At 42.9% G+C, this 24,859-nt stretch overlaps 1 protein-coding gene across 3 annotated transcripts; it reads left to right on the top strand.

Moving 5' to 3' along the window:
* The first annotated feature begins 134 nt into the window (after positions 1–134).
* On the top strand, positions 135–22,979 carry PM20D1 (peptidase M20 domain containing 1). 3 transcript variants are annotated; one of them, XM_028734357.2, is made up of 13 exons: positions 137–684; positions 5,612–5,698; positions 6,567–6,802; positions 8,231–8,317; positions 10,957–11,090; positions 12,816–12,935; positions 14,206–14,281; positions 15,616–15,677; positions 16,165–16,243; positions 18,146–18,217; positions 18,713–18,881; positions 19,506–19,605; positions 20,570–22,979. In XM_028734357.2, the coding sequence occupies exons 1-13, from the start codon at positions 402–404 to the stop codon at positions 20,694–20,696; spliced, it is 1,632 nt and encodes a 543-aa protein (XP_028590190.2). In that variant the 5' UTR covers positions 137–401; the 3' UTR covers positions 20,697–22,979. The 3 variants fall into 3 exon arrangements, with proteins under 3 accessions (XP_077785143.1, XP_028590191.2, XP_028590190.2); XM_077929017.1 differs by lacking the exon at positions 18,146–18,217 and having other exon boundaries at positions 135–684; XM_028734358.2 differs by lacking the exon at positions 19,506–19,605 and having other exon boundaries at positions 135–684.
* The last annotated feature ends 1,880 nt before the right edge of the window (positions 22,980–24,859 follow it).

The raw sequence follows: 24,859 nt of genomic DNA, 5'->3' as shown, positions 1-24,859 counted from the left end.
TCAGGAGCAGGCAGCAAGTGAAGATCTCCATGTGATGCATTCCTTGGGAGGCCGGATCTGCTGCTCCTGGCAATCCTGTCCGTCCCCCGCAGTCACCTTAGCTTGCCTCATGAGAGGCCCTGCCCCAATGTGTTCAATGGGACTTATTCCCAGGTAATTGTGAATGGCAGCAGCCTTAGGATTGCAACATGCTGCTCTCCTTCCCCATTTGTTTTTAACACCAAGAAGAGCTGCTGCAATCCCAAACGCGGCCGATATTACGCAGGCACACGCTTGTGTTGCCTAGCCATTTTTTTATTATTTTAGGAGGGAGCCGAGTCCCGCTGAAATCTCGAGGAGCTCGGTAAACGCTTCGAGCCCACACCGGCGGGGAGTCTTGTGATGAGTAACCAGCTCCATTAATGATTCGCAGGGGGACGCGCCGATCTCCGAGGGGCCCCGAGCGGCGGCCAGAAGGCGCCAAGATGGCGGCGCTGAGCGGCCGGGCGCGAGGGGCTCTCTGGGTGGCTTTGCTGGCGCTGTGCGGGACTGTGCTGGCCCTGCTGGCCGTCGTCCTGGCCCGGACCTACGCTCCGCGAAGCCCCTCGCCGGCTCCGGAGCTCTGGGCACGGAGGAGCCGGCAGCAGCGCCTGGAGCCCGCGTTTAGTCCCCAAGAGCGGCGGGAGCTCAAAGAGGCGCTGCAAGGTAAACTCAACACAAGTCAATAAAATGGGTCGAGGGGCCGAAGAAGCGGCGGCGGGAGCTGCTTCCCTCAGAGTAAAAGTTGCACGGTCTCCTAAGGAAGAGGGTGCAGGAGGGGTAAAGCAGTGTTGCCGTTTGGGTAGGACTTCGGGGCACAGTTCGGCAGAATGAGAAGAAGGGTCGCCAAACGTAGCTGGGCTGCACACTGCCTCATTTTGAAGTAAAGTACATACTGCAAGTCAAACATGGGAGCCTGGAGCTGCAGGGGTCGCTGCGGGACCCATCATTGCTGACCAGCTTTTCGCGCTGGCCGGGGCTGCTGGGAGTTGGAGTTCAGTGGGTCAGCCCCATTTTCCCCTGTCAGATCTAAACCTCAGTTGCACCGCTGGAGCCAAAACGGCGTTTCAGGGTGGGGCGAGTTTTTGTGAGATTTCTGAAAGAGGAATGACGGCATGTTTCACACGGACACCCCATTCTCAACTTATTTTCTCTTTGCTCGTTTTGATGGGAGAACCCTTCCAAGTGAAGCACGCTTAGGATTGCAGCCTCGTTTTAGCTTCCGGTTTATGATTCGGTTATCATATTTATGAGGAAACAGCCTTTTCTTCAAGTAACTAAAGGGGTCTCGGAAGGGGGTGGGGTGTGCATTGTTATTTCGAGGGGGGCGGGTTACCCTCTGGTGCTATACTCGTAGGAGTTCATAATGACTGCATTGTAGGGGGTTGGACTAGATGACCCTCAGCGTCTCTTCCAGCTCTACAGTTCTGTGAGTCTTCCTCCCTCCACCTTCAGCTACGCCTGCAATTCTGTACACTTATCTGAGAGTAAGTCTCATTAAACTCAGTGGGACAAACTTCTGAATATACATACGAAGGTTTGCATATACCATTGTAGGGTAATCTACAATGTCTTTCTTTCGATATCCTTTATTTGCCCCAGTTTCAACCAACAGAAGTGTGTGTGGCTTGAGAAAGCAAACCACTTGTGAAAAGGCAGAGCATGGACTTGCCATAGTTTCCGAGTTAATGTGGGAATCAAAAGATTTGGTCATGGTAATGTGATGTATATTGAAAACCGCCGATGATTTTTCAGGCAGCCGTCAATTTGCTGTACTGGAACAGCCCCCATATTAACATTATAGTAGCTGAATATTTACTGTTCTTTATACAGTGGTACCTCGGGTTACATACGCTTCAGGTTACATATGCTTCAGGTTACAGACTCCGCTAACCCAGAAATATTACCTCGGGTTAAGAACTTTGCTTCAGGATGAGAACAGAAATCGTGCTCCGGCAGCAGCAGGAGGCCCCATTAACTAAAGTGGTGCTTCAGGTTAAGAACGGACCTCCGGAACGAAGCAAAGTAACCCGAGGTACCACTGTATTACACACAAAACTATGGAATCACAGCTTGCATTCTCCTCTGCAGAGTGAACAATAGGATTCACAGACTCAATGGTTTTCAGCACCACCACAGTGCAAAAACCTGGATGCTCATATTTCTTACAGATTCCCCCCAAATACACCATTAGATCATAGGGTTGTATAAAGTAGACCCATTGAAATTAATAGACATGGCTAACTTAGGTTTTATAATTTCAGTGAGACTGCTCTGGCTAGGATTATCATGAGCTACAACCCAATGCAGTGCATTGTAAAAATTGTGCATCCATCATTTTCTGCAATAATGCATTCCATTATACCCAGTTGTGGGATGCTACTTAAGGCCTTTCCCCCAGGAAAATCCACTGTTTACTGCTGGATTGGAACAAACATCAATCGGTTTTTCTGCAAATTGACATTTGTTCCAATTCAGTGGTAAACAGCAGGTTTCCCCAGGGAAAATAGCAGGGAAAACTAAAAACCGCTTGGACTTGTGTGTAGAAAACACTGGACAAGCAGAAAACTTCTCAGACTTGTGCTTTCTAGGCACAGGACTGTGGACGAATCCTTCGTTGGACTATCCTTTTACACAGCGGTACATGATCATTGGGCATATTGAGTATTTCTAGTGTCTATAACATGAAATCAACAGATTTGTGGTTCATGTCTGAGAAGTGAGCTGCTTGAAGACAGGGTGGTTTTGCATTTACTTTGTTTCCCAATATGTTTCTTTTAAAGGCCTGATTTTTATCTACATATAGTTTGTTGCATTGGATTGTGTAAACAATATGATATCCTTCAGTCTACCCGTGCTTGTATCTTACGGTTACAAGAAAACAACTTAGGAGACTTGTTTGCAGTATACATACAGTTTCTGTATGGGAAATAGCCATGTGGGAGGAGCCTGATAGTGAGGACGTGTGTCTTTTCTGTTTAGCCAACCCTTGATATTTCTAGTTATCTTGTTCTTAATGATAAGATTATCTTTTTAGTCAAGGTACATTTATTATCTACTGCCAATGTCAGTAAGTTCAATCTGGTCATTATGCTATGAATGTACCAGAACTCTGGAGGTTTTATTATTTAGTTATTTATTATTTATTTATATTCATATGCTATTTAAGAATTTTGCAAATCCAGAGTCCAGCTAGCTAAAAGAATAAATATGTACAATTTAAATAATCAACTGCAGTTGGTAGAAGCAGAATGAAATACAGCTCAGATCAAAATCAGACAAAAAGTCAGAACTACAGATCGCATATTAAAAACGTTGGAGCTTTTTTAGTTATAAATGTGCTATCTAAATGGTGGTGATGATGATGATGTTGGTGCCTCATGGAGCTGTCTGACAAGGATGTCTCACACACATGACACAGCCCCTGAAAAGTCATTTTCCAAGTCACCATCTAACTAGCTTCTGAATGTGAAGGCACCTGGAGCTTGGACTCCAATGCAGATTTGGGCAAGTTCATGTGGGCGTTTTCATATAGGAAAAATCATTTCTTTGGGTACTCTGTTCCCCAGATGTTTAAGCATTAAAGGTCCTGCCTTTTCTCTCTCTCCATCAAACTGACTTCAATTTGTGCAGCGTCAGTATGTCTACTAGATTATAAACCTTTCTGACAGCTCTCTGTCTATTTTATTTATTGTGTAGTAGTCAGTGGAATTTTAAACACATAATAAATAATAAGATGGCATTTTATAGTTCCTGATCTTCCTGTATTTAAGTACCTTTGAAGAATGTTGATTTGTTGAGCTGTGGACGTAGAATTTATACCATGTAATTGTGGGAAAACAAGTTAGTTTCTGAAGTCACAAATGCAATGATGAAATCAGGTGGAAAAGGTATTCATTTCTTCAAAGTAAATGTTTCTGTCTCAGGCTTCTTCATAGAGAGTCACCGATGGTAATTCTGGAGAGCAAAATTATAGGCTGTCTGCATTTTGTGACTTTAGCCTTTAGCCTTTTTCTTTGTTGCTCCCTCAAATTTGGTGCTTCTACTTTTCTGGCTGCCTGTCATACAGCGCTATTCTCTGTTTATTTGCTCTTTGAATGTCTGCCAAAAACATATTAATTTTGTTCGCATCAATCATTTAATATATAATGTATCACTGTTGTTGTTATTATTATTTATTAGTCACTTTATTCACAGAAGTGAGCCAAAGCAACTTACAACAAGGTATAAACATTAAAACCAATTACAGTACAATTGCATCTAATGCAGGGGTTCGGTTCCAAGAGTTCTGCGTATACACAAAAACGTGTTTACTCAAACCCTTGGAACCACCCACAGACATCTCCAGCCTCCCGGAGCCAGCACACTCAGCTTGCTTTTCCCAGTAAGCAAGGCTTTCAAATTTATTTCCATACTGGGGAAACCTTGCATATGAGTCAGTTCACATGGGGAGAGGTGGTCCTTGAGATATTGCAGTTCTGAGCTGTTTAAGGCATTATAGGTCAAAACCAGCACTTTGAATTGGGCCCGGAAACTAATAGGCAGCCAATCTGCCTATTAGTTGCCATTATATGCTCAAACCATCTTGCCTCAGTGAGCAACCTGGCTGCTAAATTCTGCACCAGCTGAAGTTTCTGAACCGTCTTCAGAGGCAGCCCCATTCATAACACATTGCAGTAATCGAACCTAGAGGATACCAGAGCATAGACAACATAAGTTAGGGTATCCCTGTCCAGATAGGGGTGCAGCTGGGCCATCAGCCAAAACTGATGGAAGATACTCTGTGCCACTGAGGCCACCTGAGTCTCATGCAACAGTAAAGGATCCAGAAGTACCCCCAAGCTGCATACCCACTCCTTCAGAGGAAGTGTAACTCCTTCAAGAACAAGCAACCTCCCATCCATTCGGTCTAAGTAACCACCCACTAACTGTGCCTTAGTTTATCTGGACTGAGCTTCAGTTTGTGGCTCTCGTTCAGTCCATTGCCAAGGCAAGCATGTCCAGCATGTCCACTGCCTCACCTGCAGATGTAAATGAGAAGTAAAACTGTGTCATTGGCATACAGCTGACAACGTACTCCAAAACTCTGGATAACCCCACTCAGTGGTTTCATGTAGATATCATCTATAGGTACATATGATCCAAGACCCTGCCAATGAAATCATGTGGATTGGGGGTGGGGATAGGGTGCAGACTCCACTTCATTCATTCGTATTACTGTCTATATGAAAATGAAATGTGATACAAGATGTACAGACATCTTCTTGCTTAATAGAGTCTGGGGATCTCACTCAGCCACTTGATCAGGGGCACCATTTGCACATCTAAATGTGTGATCCTGCACATCATTCAGCAATGCAGCAGACTCCAGACCCAGCTGCCATTCACAATATTCTCAGAAATATTGTAACTGGGAATGACATTTGCAGGCTCTGTCATCCAACTGGTAGTGGCACTTCTAATCCTTTGAATAGGCATCTTGACAGCCTTTACATTATTTTGCAGGGAAGGAGAGTATTCACATTGCACTGTTGTTTTAATAATTGCCTGTCTGAGAAAGTTACAAAATCTCTTCTTTTATGTTTTATGTAAGGTGCCATCAGAATGCAAACAGTTTCCTTCTCAGCAAATGATCAAAATACAACAGCCCTGGCAGAATTTGAGCCATATATTCGTAAAGGTATTTGAACTTAAATTCCTTCTTTTAACTAGCAAATGGGCATTAACTGAGTATCTAATCTTTGCGTCGTAAAAGAAGAGTCTTTATCGACAAAACTAAAGTGCTAAGCTGACAAAATGTGATTTATTATTGAGTAGAATGCAAGTTAATGAACTGAAGCAGCTGTGGAACTTTTAAATACAGGTTTCTACAATTGTAAATAAATCCTTCTTTTTTAAAAAAGTATTATCTCTTTGTGTTAAATTACACACAAGGATTGCATCTCAATGGCAGAGTGTGCTTTGCTTACGGAACGTGCCAGTACAAACCCTAGTATCTCTGTGTAGGCCTGGGAAAGACCTCTGTCCCCATGTGAAGACCTTTGAGCACTTGACATATACGCTTAGTATGGTAATAAATGCAGGAGCTATAGTTGTTATGCAAGAGTAGATTAATGTAGAATGGTTTTGGTCTTATACGTTTCATGGCCAATACCAGTCAAACAGGTAAAATTACTGGGTTCTCAGAAAAGATTGAAATTATATGAAGAGTGGCTTTCATTGTTTCTGTTGTTTGTTTCTTTATTTAACAATTTGAATACAGTGTTGTTGTTGTTGTTGTTGTTATTATAATTTACTTTATCCTTTTGTTTGCTTTAAACTCTGTTCCTCCACCCCATAGGGTGGTGGGACCAGCAAGAGATGTGTGCTATGCCTTTCCTCAACCTTCAGTTACCCATTTTCTGAAATATATCAGCCATTATAATATACCAACTGTTGCACTGAATACCAAAGGTTAATATGTCCCCATTGATTTGTCCAATCCTTAACCTCAAACTTTGGAGGAACCCTTGCTAATTTTCTTTCCCTTCTGTTTTTCTTCCCTGAAGCTTTTCCTGCAGTGTTTTCTGCAGCATTCATTAAACATGAAGTTATTGGGGAATATAGCCACCTATTCACCATCCAGGGGTCTAACGCTCAGCTGCAGCCCTACATGCTGCTTGCACATATAGATGTTGTTCCAGCTTCTCCAGATGGGTGGGACGTCAGTGACCCTTTCTCTGCTGAGGAACGTGATGGGTTTATATATGGAAGAGGAACTCTCGATAACAAAAACTCTGTTATGGTATATGTATTTTGTAAATGTACCTCGTTTTGCAGGGTGGGTGGGGTGCAAAGTGTTTGTCTCACAAAGTTTGGCATGCTACATTAATGATGGTTCACTGGTTTAATGCTGTACTGTTTTTAACATTTGATTGGGAGCCGCCCAGAGTGGCTGGGAGACTCAGCCAGATGGGCGGGGTATAAATAATAAATTATTATTATTATCTGTTCACAGTGTGAGGAGAAGCATTCCCATTATTATTATTGTTGTTGTTGTTGTTGTTATTATTATTATTATTATTATTATTATTATTATTATTATTATTTTGCAAGCTAAACATAAATCAGTGCACTTTAAAAAGAACCTTTTAGCCATATGAGTATATTTTGCTTTGCTTTAAATTGATGACTTAGTATAGAATAGAATAGAATAGAATAGATTCTTTATTGTCATTACACAAGTGCAACATTGCACAAGTGCAACGAAATTGGATGCCATCCCTTAAAAACAACAAAAGCAAAACAACAACAACAACCAAACAAACCACATTCCAGCCACACCCACACCAACACCCATCAAACTCCCAGGTCACACTATCGAGTTACAGCATTCAAAAAGGCCACAGCTCTTGGATAGAAACTGTTTTTCAGTCTATTTGTCCTTGACTTGATGTTTCTATATCTCCTGCCAGAAGGCAGTAGTGCAAACAGACTGTGTCCCGGGTGAGATGAATCCTGCAGGATGTTGTTTGCTTTCCTAAGACAACGGGAACCGTACAGTTCTTCCAAAGATGGGAGAGGATGACCAATAATCTATTTATTGCTATTTGTGTGCTATTTGTGTGGACACCATTGGGCCAAAGGTTGTCCTGAAAGTAAGGAGAAAAGGAAGGAGGAAGGAGGTCAGTGGGTTGCTGCCCCTGACAATTGGAAATCAAGAAGATGATAGGAACCTGGAGACTGGTTCCAGAGGGAGCAGCTAGCTGGATAAAGTCAGCAAGCAGAGCAAGAACTGACTACCAGAGCTCATACAGAAAGTTCAGTGTTCACTACTTTCATCCAGTAAACCACATTCCAAGTCACAGGCATTTCCACAAGACAGTTTCCTCCATTTTCTTCCAAAGAACAGGCTAAATATCTGCTCCAAATCATCTACATGGATTTTTTTGAAAGCGTTATTTATTTTTTTAGCTCTGTGATTTGGACTTTCCCACCTTGATCTATAATCCCCTCCCAGTCAACTGACAAAGTTAAGTTTCATGCAAATAAATGGTGTTTTGGTTCAGTCAGAGGTTAGTACAATGCCATTGGATTCTCAAATCCCACCCTCTAATCTGGGGCAAAACCAGTCCTTCATGCTGCCCCACAACAGTTGCTGTTAATATGGAACAGGTTCTGTAACCAAGGTGCTAAATAGACAGTGTTTAACATTTTATTTTTTATTCCTCAGGGGATTCTGCATGCTCTAGAATTCTTACTGAGACGAAATTACAGACCTCACAGGTCTTTCTATATTGGCCTTGGGCATGATGAAGAGGTATTCTGTGTGTCTTTAATTTCCCCCGTATTTATTTATTTTAGATTTATAGCTCATTCCAAAGGCTGAAACAGTAGATACTGAACTTGAGTGGGTCAGCCTGCTGCTCTTTTTACCTGGAGACTCCTTAATGGTGTTGTGCTGTCCTGATAAAAGGTTTTCCATGCACTGCAGTGGTAGGTGCCTGTTGACTAGTCAACTGTCGACAGCATAGGAATATGGATTTTGCTTTGCATAGGGAGAAGAATGTGTATTTTTTGTGTTGTTTAGCATTACAATTCTGTATCCGGCCCCACACTGCCCCCAATTTTTTTTAAAAAAAAGTTTTGAGGGTTAGGAGCTTGTCTTCACTGCGTTTACAATTTGATGTAATAATAGAAGCTATATTGAAATGTATGGATTTGTTATTAGAGTTTGGTGGATTATGTTACTTGTACTACTTGCATTGCATAAAATTGAGTATGTTTTAGACTGGGCTGGGGAACCTTTTTGACTCTGGGTGCCAATTCCTCATCAGGATTGGCTTCATATGTCAAATGTGACAGGTGGGTGGGGTTGCTGACCTGTCCAATAGCACGACATCACATATTGGCAAGTGAGCAAGGCCACTTGCCTGTCAAAATCCCTCCTGTGGCCTTGTAAGTCTCCCTTGCTTACCCTTTAAACCTAGTGTCAAGGGTTTAAAAGAGAAACACGGGAAGACTTGCACAGTGCCCTTGCAAGCAGCCTGGAGGGTGCTTTTGCCAAGTGCCTTAAGATGCTTTTACATGCAAGACACACCTCTCCTCCCCCCCCCCCTCCTGTCACTTGTCAGAGAAGGCAGAAAAAGAGGTGGGTTTTGCAAGCAAAGGAGGGGATTACTCCAGTTCTCTGCCTTTGTTTGAGACTGGGAAGACTTGAAAAAGACTTGCAAGTTTCTCCTTCTCTTTTAAGTGCCCAATCCTGTGCTGAACTCAGTTCCATCTTTAACAGAGAATATTTCCCCTGCTGGATAAAGGATCACACAGGCAATATAGGATTAAACCCTGGCCTTCCGCCCATCAGCTGTCATTGCCAGTAATGTCAGCTAATGGCTGGGCAGACATGGTTTGGTGAAACGACCCTGGTGGGCCATGATTGGCCTGGAAGCTGGAGGTTCCCTAACCTTGTGTTAGCCTAATGGCTGCTACACTTGAGGAATTAAGTGCCACAATTTACCTCTGAGTGCAGGCCGATAGCAAGATTCAGCAAATAATATATTGGAATGAAATTAGTTCATTAGGTGCAAGGTTAAATGGTTTGGAGCACCACACATCAATTGCTCTCTCCAGTAGAAGTATGTGTATATATAAAAAGGTAAAGGTACCTGTCAGGGCCGCCTCAGGTCCCAGCTCACAAGAGACCAACGCCAAGTCCACTTTATTTACAAAAGTCTTTATTGAAGTACATTGTTTGTTCCACAGCCGAGGCGCGCAGCCCCACGTCTGTTACGCTTAGACCGCTGAAGTCCCCTCTGAATCAGTCCCGCCTCCACACCAGTTTAAGAGGTGCTGGTCCACCTCTTCCTGTCCTTCCTTGTGCTGGTCCACCTCTTCCTGTCCTTCCTTTTCCGCAGGGTCTTTCTGCCCCCCTGGGTTCCTTCCCTCCTGCTTTCCCCTGACGCTGAGTCCCCAGACGCCTGTTCCCCCCTCCTCCGTGCTTTGGGACCAGGCTCCTCGTCCGGGCTCTCCGCATTTCCGCGCGCCTCCACATTTGAACTTGGCGCGCGTTCGCTACCCCTGACCTTCCTCTTGACAGTTACACTACTCTCTGTACTACTCTCCACCCCTTCCGGCAGGACGTCTTGCCCCGATCTCCTTCCCCTTTCTGCTTCCTGCTCTGCTTCGTCTGTCACACTGGGAACTCCACCCTCTTTACTCTGTTCCGGCGGGGAAGCCGGCCCCGATCTCCAACTCCCACTCGGGGTTTCCCTGCTGCTCCCCTGCTCCTGACGAGTCCCCCCTGTGGCTCCCCTTGGCCTGACCAGGGGCGCCCCCTTTTGGGAATCCTCCGATTCACTTGAAAGACTCATGGAAACCCTCAAGTCATTGTCCTCCTCCTCCTCCTCGTTCCTGGATTCTTCCCCCTCGCTCTCAGTCTCCTCCCTCATCTGTGCCTCTCTCCCTGAACCCCTGACAGTACCCCTGCCCGTACGGGCCAGTCGTGTCAGACTCTAGGGTTGTGCGCCCATCTCACTTAAGAGGCCAAGGGCCAGCGCTGTCCGGAGACACTTCCGGGTCACGTGGCTAGCGTGACGAAGCTGCTCTGGCGAGCCGGCACCAGCGCAGAACACGGAAACACCGTTTACCTTCCCTCTATAAAGCGGTACCTATTTATCTACTTGCACTTTAGGGGTGCTTTCGAACTGCTAGGTGGGCAGGAGCTGGGACCGAAGACAGGAGCTCACCCCGCCGCGGGGATTCGAACCGCCAACCATGCGATCGGCAAGCCCTAGGCGCTGAGGTTTTACCCACAGCGCCACCTGCGTCCCATGTGTATATATATATATATATATATTTATATAGCAATTGTCTTTTTCCACTGAAGCACTGGATGCTTATTGCTGCCTGAGGCAGAATGAGATGACATTTGGTGAGATGACTTTGTTGTGGGCTTTTCAGGTGGGGGGTCGAAAAGGAGCCATGAAGATTGTGGCTGAATTGGAATCTAGAGGAATTCAACTTTCTTTCGTGCTTGATGAAGGAAGCTTCATCTTCGATGGTATTGTCACTGGAATAGAGAAACCAGTAGCTTCGTAAGTAAGAAATGATGAGAACTTGCCACAATAAATGCAATTGTTGCTCTCTTTAAACAATTGGGAGTCAAACATTGTTCCTGATCTACTTGTAGTGTGAGGAATCAACAATCTAAGTAAATCTTCACCTACATTTTGCCTATCCGTGCTGTTGAGCAGGGCCATCTTTACCTGGGGGTGCAAGGGGTGCGGGGCACCCGGGCACCGAATTCTGGGGGGCACCAGGTGCCCACCGCTGAAGCTGCCTAAGCTTTAACTATCTACCTGCTATGAAATAAAAAATAATTTTGATCAAGCTAGAAAAACAAAATACATATAATATATACCTAGGTATTACCGAAATGTATGCCTACTGTTTCACTAAAGGACTTTCGACTGTGTGCGCTCATTTACCAAAGATGCACTGCGCCAGCAATGGCACTTGTCAGATTTGATGGCGCTTGTCATTCACAATCGCGGCACTTGTCAGACTCAATGACAGTGCTTGTCATTCTCAATGGCGCCGCGCACGCGAAATTAACTCTTACATCAAAATATTATGTTACGTATTGTATTGAGCTGCTATGTGGCAGCGGGGTCAGTGGCACCTTTGACACCACTGATCTCGCGCCGCCTGCCTGCCAGTCATGTCAAAGGTGCTGCTGACTCCGAGTGAAACATTGCAAATTGAATTTAATTCCATCACTTACAGTTCAAATTCATATAGAGAAATTTTTTTTTTAAAAAAAATGTTTATTTTCGCTAATTGTCGGCATTTTCTTTGATTAACTACTTAGTACTTAGGGCTCTTAGGGACGCGGGTGGCGCTGTGGGTAAAACCTCAGCGCCTAGGACTTGCCGATCATATGGTCGGCGGTTCGAATCCCCGCGGCGGGGTGCGCTCCCACTGCTTGGTCCCAGTGCCTGCCAACCTAGCAGTTCGAAAGCACCTCCGGGTGCAAGTAGATAAATAGGGACCGCTTACTAGCGGGAAGGTAAACGGCGTTTCCGTGTGCTGCACTGGCTCGCCAGATGCAGCTTGTCACGCTGGCCACGTGACCCGGAAGTGTCTTTGGACAGCGCTGGCCCCCGGCCTCTTAAGTGAGATGGGCGCACAACCCTAGAGTCGGACACGACTGGCCCGTACGGGCAGGGGTACCTTTACCTTTACCTTACTTAGGGCTCTACTACAGATATGTTTCAGCACGTCATTTTAGTTTTCCATTTCTGCAAAAATGCGCCTAGAGAGCACTATGCATTCCGCGAGCTGCTTTTTTCCCTAATTTCGGGGCTAAACTAAATTTGGGGGCACTGGGTGGATCTTTGTACCCCGGCAGTGTATATGCTAAAGACAGCCCTGCTGTTGATTATTACGAAAGTATACTACGCCTCATCTTCTTTTAGGGTCAGTATAACTAATTAACCTATGTAATGTGAGTGTCTCATTGGAATAGCCCCCAGCTATAGAGTACTATGTGCTAGTAAACAGGTCCTAGTTTAGGATTGTTACCACTTCCTCTTCCTGAGCACTATTGCTGAAAGGGGAATGGTAGCCAGGTGATAGAAAAAATTGATCTTGGGTAGGTGTGGTGTTTTCCAGAGCTGAGGGAGCCAAAGGGACATTGACAAGAGATCCTACTATGCTGTATGGAATAGCAGGGATGTCAAAATGGTTGTCTAACTAGAAGATAGAGAGGGAATTCTTACATCCTGAATCTAAATAATTGATTTCCCCCAACTTATCAGAATAGGTATCACAGAAAAGGGTGCCATTACAGCAAATTTCACTGTGACATCAGAGCCTGGTCATTCTTCTGCACCACCTAAAAGGACAAGTATTGGTATTCTTTCTGAAGCATTAGCCAAGTGAGTATTTTCCTTTCCTGGTAATAGTGAAATCCTATACCTGTCTAGTTAAAAATAAGCTCCATTCTGATTGTAGCCTAGAGATGTTACATAAATTATTTTGCTCTGTAGTGCCTTGAGTTGCCAGTTCAGTATTTCAGAAATAAGGGACACTAATGGTTATAGAACACTATGTTGGACTGAGTGCTCACTGGAAGGACAGATCCTGAAGCTGAGGCTCCAATACTTTGTCCACCTCATGAGAAGAGAAGACTGGAAAAGACCCTGATGTTAGGAAAGATTGAGGGTACAAGGAGAAGGGGACGGCAGAGGATGAGATGGTTGGACAATGTTCTCAAAGCTATGAACATGAGTTTGACCAAGCTGCGGGAGGCAGTGGAAGACAGGAGTGCCTGGCTTCCTCTGGTCCATGGGGTCACGAAGAGTCGGACATGACTAAATGACTAAACAACAACATGCATATTTAAGTCACATGTTCTCCTTATTTAAGCGTGCAAATCATCTGAGGAGACAAACCTGTTTGTTGAAATCTACCAGAATGCTAAATGGGGCTGCTTTTGCCGTAGCCCAAGAGTTATGGAGCTCCCTCCCAAACAAAAACTGTCGGTGCCTACAGCCTTTTAGAAGGCAATGCAAATGCTTTTTAGAAACATATTTAGAAACCTGTTGCAGTAGAAAGTGTATGTATGGTTTTATAATACATACTGATGATATAGTGGGGAAGAAGTTTATGCGTGCCTTTACTGAGGGAGGGCTTAGTTTGATTTTTAGAAAACCTACCACCAGCCCTTGTGATGAGCCTGGAACTGTTGCACATTTAGATCCAGCCATGGGGCACCTTCCAGCGTCTTGTCACACATTCTGTTTGCTTAAGACTGTTCCTGTTCCTCAGTATATGGATAAGTGTTGGTTTTGCATGGGAACAGTGCCTCACATAATGTTGAAGATGCACTGCAGTGGTCTTTTACCCTCCTCCATTCAGATTGTGGCATGATCTCTTCCCAGTTTAAACATGAAATAAATCAGATTTATAGCATATCTTCCTGAGAATTTCCTCCAGCTTTCAAATTATCACTGACTCAGCTTCTGTTTTGAAATCTAACTTCATCATGATACTTATCTGTAGCAGAAACTAAAGTAGCAATTTTAAGATGACTAAGACATTGCAGACTTCTGCCTAAATTCATGAATCAAAGTAATAGGAGTGGAGCCTGTTTATTTTTCGTCTTGCATTTGATTGTTACAGTCAGATAGCTGTTTGTTGTTATAGGTTGGAGCAGCATCCTATGCCCAATCTGTTTGGTCATGGGCCTGAAATCCTGATGTTTGAGCAATTGGCACCAGATGTAAGTATTCAACAATATGTACTCTTTCATGTGATTTCAGTGAAGTGACCTTAAATTTTCAGTGTTAACATTAGATCTCTTATGATTTTCTAAACTTGTTGCTAGTCAGACTTTTAGAATTTTCAGAGTCATTCCCAATTGATAGAGTTCATAGCAACTTTCCATTCCCCCCCCCCCAAACAGGTTTCATTCTGGCACAGCGGCTCAGTTCCCACATAACATCAAAGCCTCATTTACAGTTATAGTTCTCATGTACTCCCAAAATCTCAAACTTTTTCTTCAGTTTCTTCCTACTTTGATCAAACCACAGTTTGTCTTGATCTGAGCAATCAAACTATTGTGGGGGAACCTCAGTTTTGGAATGTAATCCATTCCAGAAGTCTGTTCAACTTCCAAAACGTTCGAAAACCAAGGATCAAAGGGTTGTCAGCAAGTTCAATGGGGAAAATTGAGAAACATGCCTTGGAAGCCATACGACTTCTGAAGCGCATTTGAAAACAGAAGCATTCCCTTCCAGGTTTTTGGTATTTGGCTTCTGAAAACTTTCAGCAGCCGAGACATTCGAAAACTAAGGTTTGACCATACTTTTCTTCAAACCAGGGCAACTTTAAACTGTTGTTTGGAAGGCAAGCACAAGCTACAGTATGGCAGTTTGAATTAAACAGCAAAGTATACTTTGATCCAAGTGGAAACTCATTGAAGCATGCGGGTGTAGACTTAGCATGGGAGTCATTCCCATACTGCTGAATCATGCTTTGTTACTTGGAGCAAGCTAATATCAGCTACTTGATGGAAAGGTTGTTCAATAGGAAAGTTGTATTGTATTGGAAAGCTTCATTGCAGTTGCTTTTTGTGTAACTTGTCCACAAGCAGCATCCTAGATCCACTGATGGAGGAAGAGGGGTGCGGGGGGAGCGCACCACCCCCGGCAGCGCGATCCCAGTGGGGTGCCATCGCGGCTGTCCCCTCACTTGCTCTGGGCGCCACGCCCCCGGGACGTGCACCAGCCCCACCCCCGCCTGCTCTCCACTGCCCGGTGAACTCCACCACTGCCTAGATCTCTGACGGGCTGTGCTTGCAACCCTATCCTTGTAGTTATTGGTTTGATCCAGAACTTCACAAACATTTCCCTTCTCCTACGTGTTGCTTCTATGTGCACAGTTCTCTTCCTGCCCCCTACCCACACAGTTCTTCCATTGGCCTGTCTCCTGCATACAGGAAAGTTCGAACATGTTCACTTAGAAGACTTCTTAAGCATGGTTGTTTTTTAAAGAAACCATTCTCTTGATCCAGACTTGCTGATGTGTACTGCTTTTCTCCCCTTTGCTTTTCAGTTCAGCTTCCCTCTAAATGTCATTATGTCAAATTTGTGGCTGTTTGGACCACTTGTTGGAAGGTAAGAAAGAAACATGATATTTCGTCACGTTTTTATTACAGCAACAAGAGCTTTCCTATGCTGGGATACCGCAGGAGAGCATGCTGCCACTACACAATTTTTAAAAGCATTTTTCTTAAAAAGTTTGCAAAATAATAAGTCCATTAGGGTGTGGGGAGGCGCATATCACAAGCACAAACAATATTCAGTAAAGTGCCCACTTCATGAAGCAATAGCAAAGAAATGAATGGACAGTGGTTAAAATGCAACCATACTCTTAAATGCAACCTCAAGGGAAGATGGCAAGACAGAGCACAAAAAATGAGAAACAAATGTACATTTATTGATTTAAAATAATAATAATAATAATAAATTTTATTTATATCCTGCCCTCCCCAGCCGAAGCCGGGCTCAGGTATTGACTTGGTATTGACTTATGGAATGCGGAATCCTACATTAATTTACTTCTGATCTCTAAGAACTTTGTGTCATCTAAATCTTTACATAGATTTCTTGAACAGACGCCTACCACCAATGCCTTAGTTCGGACTACCACTGCAATCACTATGTTTCATGCAGGAGTCAAGGTACTGTAGTACGAATTCATTGGATTTTCCATAAAGTGTAATGAGGGTCTAAATTTCTCAGAACTACATTTTCAGCTTTCAATATTACTAGTACCAGTGAATTATAGGAATACAAATCCGTTTCTTTCCCCCTGAATGATAAATTCTCCTCCCATGCTGAATATTCACTGCTGGCATCATCCCATGAACTAAGAATGACAATTCGATTCATGCCCTCTTAGTATGGGATTTGTTATTGATGGTGGCTTGTCCTCAGAATGGCTTAGTTTCTAGAATTAGTAGAGCAGAAAGCTTTCGCTTCAGTCAGTCCCTGCAAGAGGAGAGTTTTACTAAAATAGAACTTCATGATCACAGTATTTTAGCTCCTATGGCAAGTTGGTGAGAGAGCCATTCCATACATTTCATAGCAAGAAACCTGGTTAGCTGTTGGGTGCACATCGCCCAGCCAGTCAGTGTTCTCTTTATCAATGTTTCTGTGCCGTAATTGAAACTGTTATTTGTAACATCCACACTTAGCATTAATAGGTGTAACCTTAAAAAACTTGCACATGAGGTCCACAAAAATGTAACATAGGAAGAGCTCCTGAGCTTGCCAGAACGGTGAAAGTGGATTGTTAGTGGCTTTTACTTGGTATGATAGTTAAAGAGTGACACCCAGAGGTGGACTGAGATACAGTAGGCTTTGCTTTTATCATTTTTCTGTTGCTTTAAAACTGTCTCCCAAACGACACATGATGGTGACAAAGCTGTGTCTTTAAATGGAGGTCTGCCTCAATCATGTGTGGCATGCGGGTGTTTGGGTTAAATCACGAAGGGGTGCATGAGGAGGTGGCTGAACCCATATCCCTTCTTCCCAACTGCTTTACTCTCTAGAATCTGGAAGGTGGAAAATAACAACTTTGGGTGGTGGAGGGGTGAACTGAGGAGGAATGTGCACCTGCATGTAACCTACTTATGCACCTTAAAACCACATCTCCCCTATTTTATGCATGATTAGATCAGACCCATATTTAAAGAGACAGATCTGTTCTCAAGTATAGCTGTGACATGTGGTTCCAACTGCCCTGTGTAAATGCAGTAGTACAGTGTACTGTATAGCAAAGAACATATCTGTATAGTTAAACTGATTAATTTAAGCTTCATGTTTTAAATAACTTTTAGCAACAAGTCATAATGAAACTGGATTAGCCATTATACGCTTTCTGCAACAAGTTTGATAGTTGCTTCTAAAAATATTGCAATAGCACTATGTACTTTTTACCTTACATTTATAATTGAAGCCATAGTCATTTCACCATTCAAAAAAATTGTACATTTTCATTTGCCATGCATTCCTCACCTGGTAATGTGATTCTCCCTCAAGATAAAGCTGCACCTTCCAACAGCCCTTTGAGAGGATAAGGGGGAAAGTCAGTTTAGCACACACTCCTTGGCCATGCTTTCGAATACTGAGATATGAGCAGCTCCCATCTTTTCTCTTCTTTCATTCTGAAATTTAGAAAGTAGACCCAAGCCTTTCTTGTATGATGGAGGAGATGCCAGTTATACATGTACTCATTTCAGCAGGCACTTGGGCCTGCCCACCTTTTCCTAAAATAAGTGAGCTTTTCACTGCCACGCATCATAGGTCAGGGCTGCAACAAATGCATGCATGTCTAATGGATCCCTAGGTTGTCAAGGAGGAAAAGCAGACCTTCATTCAGTGGCTTAAGCAAAGAACATGAACTTTAGGCAAGAATTACCTTCGCATAAATATAATTTTACAAGGCTGAATTAATATTGAGGACTGTGCAGCATTGGCTTCAGAAATTACTGGTGAAATTACCTTGGTTCTGAAGCTCATATTTTAGACTGTGGTTTGTTGTCACATGTTTAAGCCCTCTCTTTTTCTCCCCTCTCCAGTCAAACGTTATTCCCCCCTCTGCAAATGCAGCTGTGAATTTCCGCATCCATTCGTCACAAACAGTTGATGAGGTATTTTATTTATTCTGAAAAGTTTGTTAAATTAACAGGTTATTGTTTCTCTCCCCCCACCACACCCTGGCCCTCATGTTTGGCCAGGAGACTTTAGAAGGTTTAATAATTGGCGTGTCTGTGGTTGTGTTCCTTTTTGCAGTTAAACCTTGGGTTTCCCATTCAAGAAACTTCTGAACTGGCTTGTCATCTTTTTCTGTATTTATTTAATACCTCAAAAGTGACTGGTACATTGGGGGTGTATCTTTGTTGAAGGGGCCTAAAGGAAGGTCTTTTGAGGCAGTAACCCCAAACTGAATGCTTTGTATCTCTACCTATCCCATTGTGTAACAGGAAAGCAGACTTCCACAATGAAGTCCCAAAATGCTCCTGTCCTGATTGTGCATCTTTAGTTGGTTTGCAAAGTGTTACTTAAGAGTTTGCAATCTGTGCTAATACCATAATGGAAGTCACCTTGCTACTTTAACTTCTTTGTTCCTTTGGGTGTGTTCTTAGGTCCTGGGCATAGTCGACAAAACAATTGATGATAAGAGAGTAAAGATAGAAATGGAAAGTGCCTTTGATCCACTCCCAGTGAGCCCTTGGGACGACCAGACCTTTGGAGTGCAGGTTTTCCGCCAGACCATCCAGGATGTTTTCCCAGATGTTGGCAGTGTAGCTCCAGGTACTGGCAAATGCATTATTACTGTTTTCCCCTTCTGTTTCCACCCAACAACCTCTACTTTGTTTTCATTTTCTGAGTATTCTCTTTCTAATTTATCCCCTTCACCAGGTACGTGCGTACACACACTCACTATTAATGACTGGAAACGCTTGTTTTCCTCTCTTTCTGACCTAAGATGGTGGTCATTAAAAAAAAAAAAGTCAACAGGAAACTGGCAATCAGTGTACCTCAAGTTTTTCAGATTTACATGGGGCTGAAACTAGGCTATATGTTTTCTTCTTTTAGAGCAGCTCAGTTGTTGGACTGCCCTTAATAACTTCATTCTGATTCAATTCAAAGCTACCAATTAGCCCTGCAGTCTGTTTCAAAATGTCTGCTTATGTAAAGAGTTAACATTTAAACATGGCAATGGGCACAGTTTTTCTGAAATGTACAGCTGTCTTCCATTGCTCCAATAAATAAAAGGCAGAATTTTCAAAACCTCCTAAGGAAAAGTAAGGCAGATAGCTTCCAGTGCCACTCAAAGGAAGCTAGGAATCTAATTCCCGAAGTCTGTGATGCTAATGCAATATTAACTTCAACACTACCAGTTTTAATTTTTCAAAATACTGATTTCTCCTCCAGGTATATGTGTTGGTAACACTGACAGCAGACACTTTGTCAACCTTACAAATGCTATTTATCGATTTAACCCAGTGATATTTAAACCCGAAGATTTGCCAAGGTACAGTATTCTACTTGACAATTTCTTCCTAGTGAAAACACCAGATGAGAACTAGCAAAACGAATGAGACAGGGCAACTGAAACTTGACAGAGAGCAACACTTCTAAAATGCCCATAGTGTTTCCCTACTAGTCCGAAGAAATAGAGGGAGGGCTAGATCTTGTACCTGTCCTTATAAAAAGCAGATTGGAATGGAAGCATCTCTTTAGGACCTCATTTATGTTATGACATTGCTTGGGCTGCAGATATGTAATACTTCCTGGCTGTAGTTGGAAATAGGGCTCCTATATAATAGGCAACCATTTATTTATTTATTTATTTATTTATTTATTTATTTATGAATGAATGAATGAATGAATGAATGAATATTCCAATCATTTTAGGATTTCCTTTAGAACTCCCCTAATAGGTAGTATTCAGAACTGAGCTGCGATTGAATCTTTTATTAATAATGTAGAAGCTCAAGACTAGTCAGGTATAAAGTAATAAAATACTTGTTTTTCTAATCTCTCACAACAAGTTTTATATGTGGTTAGTTCATTTTAGCCACACTTCATTGGTACACGGTAAAAGGGAATGAAGTGACAAATCAGTTTCATCTATATGCCTTAGTAAAGCCAAACATATCTCACCCACTCCTTGGCTTCTGTTGTATTGGACCTGGCTAGGACTCCTGGTCAGTGGGCTGGTATGCATCCCAACTTTCTACTCTCTTGTTTCTTTTTCAAAAGCTACCAGTCTAAGTCCATCTGACTTATGGACCATCTGCTATCTTGGAATAAGCATCCTTGTGATAAATAGGAGTCGTATCACATATAACTTTGTGGCTAGAAATGCCCTTGTAAGGGATCGTAGCATGTTTCAGTCTTTTATGGAGCATAATTCAATATCCCTGTTACACAATTATTTAACCTGTTATAACCTTAACCCCATTGCTGCTTCTCTCTTTTTTTCCCCCAATCAGGTTCCACGGGTTGAATGAACGAATATCTATTGAAGGTTATGAAAAACAAGTGCAATTTATCTTCCAACTGATTCAAAATTGTGATATCAGCCAATCCACAGAGCCACATGCAAACCATGAGTTGTAAAAACAAAATAGGAAGGCTTCTGTGAGCATTACTAGGAATCAGAATTGCACAAAAATGCTACATTCCATGTTGCTGTCAGTTTTGGAACATAGCATACAAATTTTAAGTCGCAAGACTATTGGACCGCACTCCAAGCAGTTGTGAAATATAAAAGCAAGCATAGAACAAATCACTTTGGATCAAAATGAACATATTGAACTTATGCTGTGTTGTATTCAGTAGTGGGCTGTGTGGGTGGTACTGTGTTGCTTCCCAACAGCATGGGGCACTGCCACTTACCAAGAGGAAGAGGGATGCAGCACATGGTGGCAGGAGTGTCAGATTGGCTTAGCTGCCGCACACCAATCTCTCCATGCGTTAACCCCTTTCCCATGCCGTTGGGGAGCCAGGAGAACAATGCTGCCTCACTGTTGCCACCTGCAGGCCGCTACTGCAGATATTGGAGCCCAGAAAATATTATTGCTGTATAAAGTTTACATGCTAAAGATTATTGCACTGTTCCCTTAAATGGAAGGTATAGCATTTCTCTGTAAAGAGGGCAAAATATTCCTGCATCATAGGGGGTTGGACTAGATCATCCTAATGGTCCCTTCCAACTCTACAATTCTGCAATTCTTAGTGGGTTATCAATCTGGAGAGATTCTTTTACAGAAGAATATTGTGCTGCTATTCCTGTCAATCCCTGCCTGCCTGTCCCTTGCTTCTGTGAAAAAAGAAACACTTTAATCCTACCCTTTACAAATACCATTGCCTTTATATCTTTTTTTTTTTCTTCCATTCCCCTAAGTCAACCATAGGCAACCTTGGCCCTCCAGATGCTTTTGGCCTACAACTCCCATGATCCCTAGCTAACAGGACCGGTGGTCAGGGATGATGGGAATTGTAGTCCCAAAACATCTGGAGGGCCGAGGTTGCCTATGCCTGCCCTAAATGGCAGATGTGGGGCAGGGGGCTATGATCCAGAGTGCAGTGAAAGAGTTAATTTACCATTCCTCTACACAATGGTGTTCTAAACATTTGGGTCTGAGGAAAGGCGGGGGGGACCAGTTAGCTAAAGAGTGTTAGAAGTCTAGAAGCAGAGTTGCTGTTCCACTTCCAGCTTAAAACAGAACAGCAATGATGGTGTGCTAGCCAGTTCTCCCAGCCTGGAAGCACCCTTAGAGAGATGTATTTCACTGGATTCAAGTTCTTTTATTCTACTCACAGCCTGATTTACATGCCTCTTCATTTTCACTTCTGAAATGCATTGTTTTCTGGATGTCCTATCAATTCTCTCTTCCTTCAGTGGGTGTACACTTGACAGGAAGATGATTAATCTGAATCTTGATAGGAGCCAGGGGTCTTGTGTCTTTGCTGCTACTCTCATCTATAGTCCCCACGAGAGATGTTGCAATAGGACAGTCCCTAGTGCTGCTTTTCATTTTTTATTGATCTCGAAACTTGTCACTTTAAATTTGATTACATAATTGCTCAGAAAAAGAGGACTTGATTCATCTGCTCCTGTATAGAAGATTAAATGTGCTGTTTATGTAAAGTAATATACAGGTTATGGAAAGAAAGAAAGAGAGAGAGAGAGAGAGAGAGAGAGAGAGAGAGAGAGAGAGAGAGAGAAAGAACTTGTCTTAAATGCTTAAATTCCTCAGGGATGTTTACATGCAAATTTTAAGGGTTTGATTTATAACAGTATTCTTCCCTAGTCTTTCTGGAATAAAATGTGACTCAGTGAAGCCTATACAACTAGAAATGGCGATAACACTGGATTATTACACTGTGATCTGGTTTACCCATAACACTAAACCATGGTTTATTTAACCATAAATTGTCCCACAGATGATTAAACAAGCCATGGCTGTTTCATGAGTTTGAACTGTTTTCCAGTTACTCTTGCCTTGTGCCTTTGTAGTGGGATAAACATTTCAGGGTGATGGTTAGAAAAAAACAAACCCATGGTTCTAGGAAGTGCTGGGTTCATACATATGATCACTCCACAGTTTAACAAACCAAGATTTATAAGCTAATAACAAACCGTGGCTTAAGATTGTGCCTTTGGTAGCAGTAAACACATTATAATTAAGCCCCTGGGCAGAATTTTCACATAACATTCAGCCATGGTTTAACAAAAAAATGTTTAGCATTATGTATGAGCTAGGCCTGTGATTTTTATGAACTTCTTAACAATTATGTATGGATTTGCACTGTAGCTTTATCTGGATGTGATAATAACTAAGACTTGATACAGGTTTTTCTTATGAAAACAATAAAAAAGGACTACGATGTGTGTGATCACTGTTTGAACATGGTCTATTAATCACTGCACTATCCCACAGATATCTCTGTACCTGAGCTTTGATAAGAGCTGGGGGGGGGGGGGGAATCTGTTTGACAAAAAAATTATTTTGATTCATAACCTATATGCGCTAGCTTTTAATGGATCAGGTTTTTTAATGCATCCCTCAGGCATTTAATGGATCAGCCTTTAACACAGTGCTTGAATAAAATTAGATTTTGTTATCTCTAAATATCATTATCCCAAATTTTGCAGAAATACAGCATAATATAAATAAACCTAAGAGGAAACTTCCACTCCCCCCCCCCAAAAAAAAAACAACAACAAGGAGAGATGAGCATGCTAAGTAGATACTGGTTGCTGATTGTCTCTAGGGAGAGACAAAAACGGGAGGTAGGTGGAAATATTAATGGAGTGTCCTCGAAGAAGGCATGCCTAACTGAAACACTCCAAACTTTAACATTTTGTTGCGGCTCCTACTTGGCTCAATGTATAAACAAGAAAGTTATTGTTTTTCTTAGGGTCCTGTATTAGTTGCATTCACACTATGAATTCACATTTCCTGCCCTCTAGTTTAATTTCAGCCATTAGGCCATTGATCCTGCAGTGATACAGCAGGTATTTCAGCCGATTTGCTGAGAGGCAGAAAGTTTGTTTGGTGTAAAACAAGCTTTTAACTCCTGTAATAGAGCCAAAGTAATGACAAACCAAAGGGATAAATAATACTTCTATATGCTTGAAAGCGGGGCATGGATGGCAGGTTCTTCTGATAAATGCTGCAATGTTTGCTGTGCTCTGTAGCCTTTGGCTGCTTGCGCCCTGGGCAATTAGTGGGAAATCACCATGCTACATTCCCGCGCATGGAGGAGGATGGGGGTTCCCATCCATTTGCAATCCTGGACTCTTGGCTCCTTTGGCTCGCCCTAAAAATATATTTCTGGCAGGTTTTCTTGATCAGGTTGTGCTCTTTGAAAAGTGAGTAGTACACTTTGAACTGAAAAGAGGATTTAGGCCTCTTTTTAGCACGGGGGGTGAGGGGAATTCCTGGAAATGGGGCAAACACTCTCCTCCTCCCCCTTATCTGCATTGCCTGACAGTGTTTGTCAAATGAATTTCACAGAGAAAGGGAAGAATGAAGGTCAGCGGAGCTTGATTTTTGGCAAGCATGCTCCTACAACTTTTAACTGTTAGGCCCCATCACACTCTGCTTTTCTAACCAGAGCCAAGGGTGTGATCTTAGCACATTAGCCCAATAAAGACTCTGGAGTTATAATGGAATACCGGTAGATTTAAGGGCATCGTGCTCTCGTTAAGATTTGACCTAAACTCTCTAAAAGGGACGCTGTGGGTTAAACCACAGAGCCTAGGACTTGCTGATCAGAAGGTCAGCGGTTTGAATCCCCGCAATGGGGTAAGCTCCCATTGCTCGGTCCCTGTCCTGCCAACCTAGCAGTTCGAAAGCATGTCAAAGTGCAAGTAGATAAATGGGGAAGGTAAACGGTGTTTCCGTGTGCTGCTCTGGTTCGTCAGAAGAGGCTTAGTCATGCTGGCCACATGACCTGGAAGCTGTATGCCAGCTCCCTCCACCAATAAAGCGAGATGAGCACCGCAACCCCAGAGTCGGCCACGACTGGACCTAATGGTCAGGGGTCCCTTTACCTTTTTAAAACTCTCTAAAGCAGGGGTTGTTAACCCAGACCCAGGGGACTGGATTCCCCCCCCCACCCATTATTTTCTTTACCCTACTCTCAGTACCCTACAGTACCCTACTCTTTACCCTACTCCCCACTGATCGTGGTAACAACAAAAATAGAGGGAATTAAAGTAGACACAGGGCTGGAGTGGGTGGGAAAAGTTTAAACCTCTTCACCTAGTG

The sequence above is a fragment of the Podarcis muralis genome, chromosome 5 (genome assembly GCF_964188315.1).
Source record: "Podarcis muralis chromosome 5, rPodMur119.hap1.1, whole genome shotgun sequence".
NCBI classification, from domain to species: Eukaryota; Metazoa; Chordata; class Lepidosauria; order Squamata; family Lacertidae; genus Podarcis; species Podarcis muralis.
This window is presented reverse-complemented; position numbering and strand designations above follow the sequence as displayed.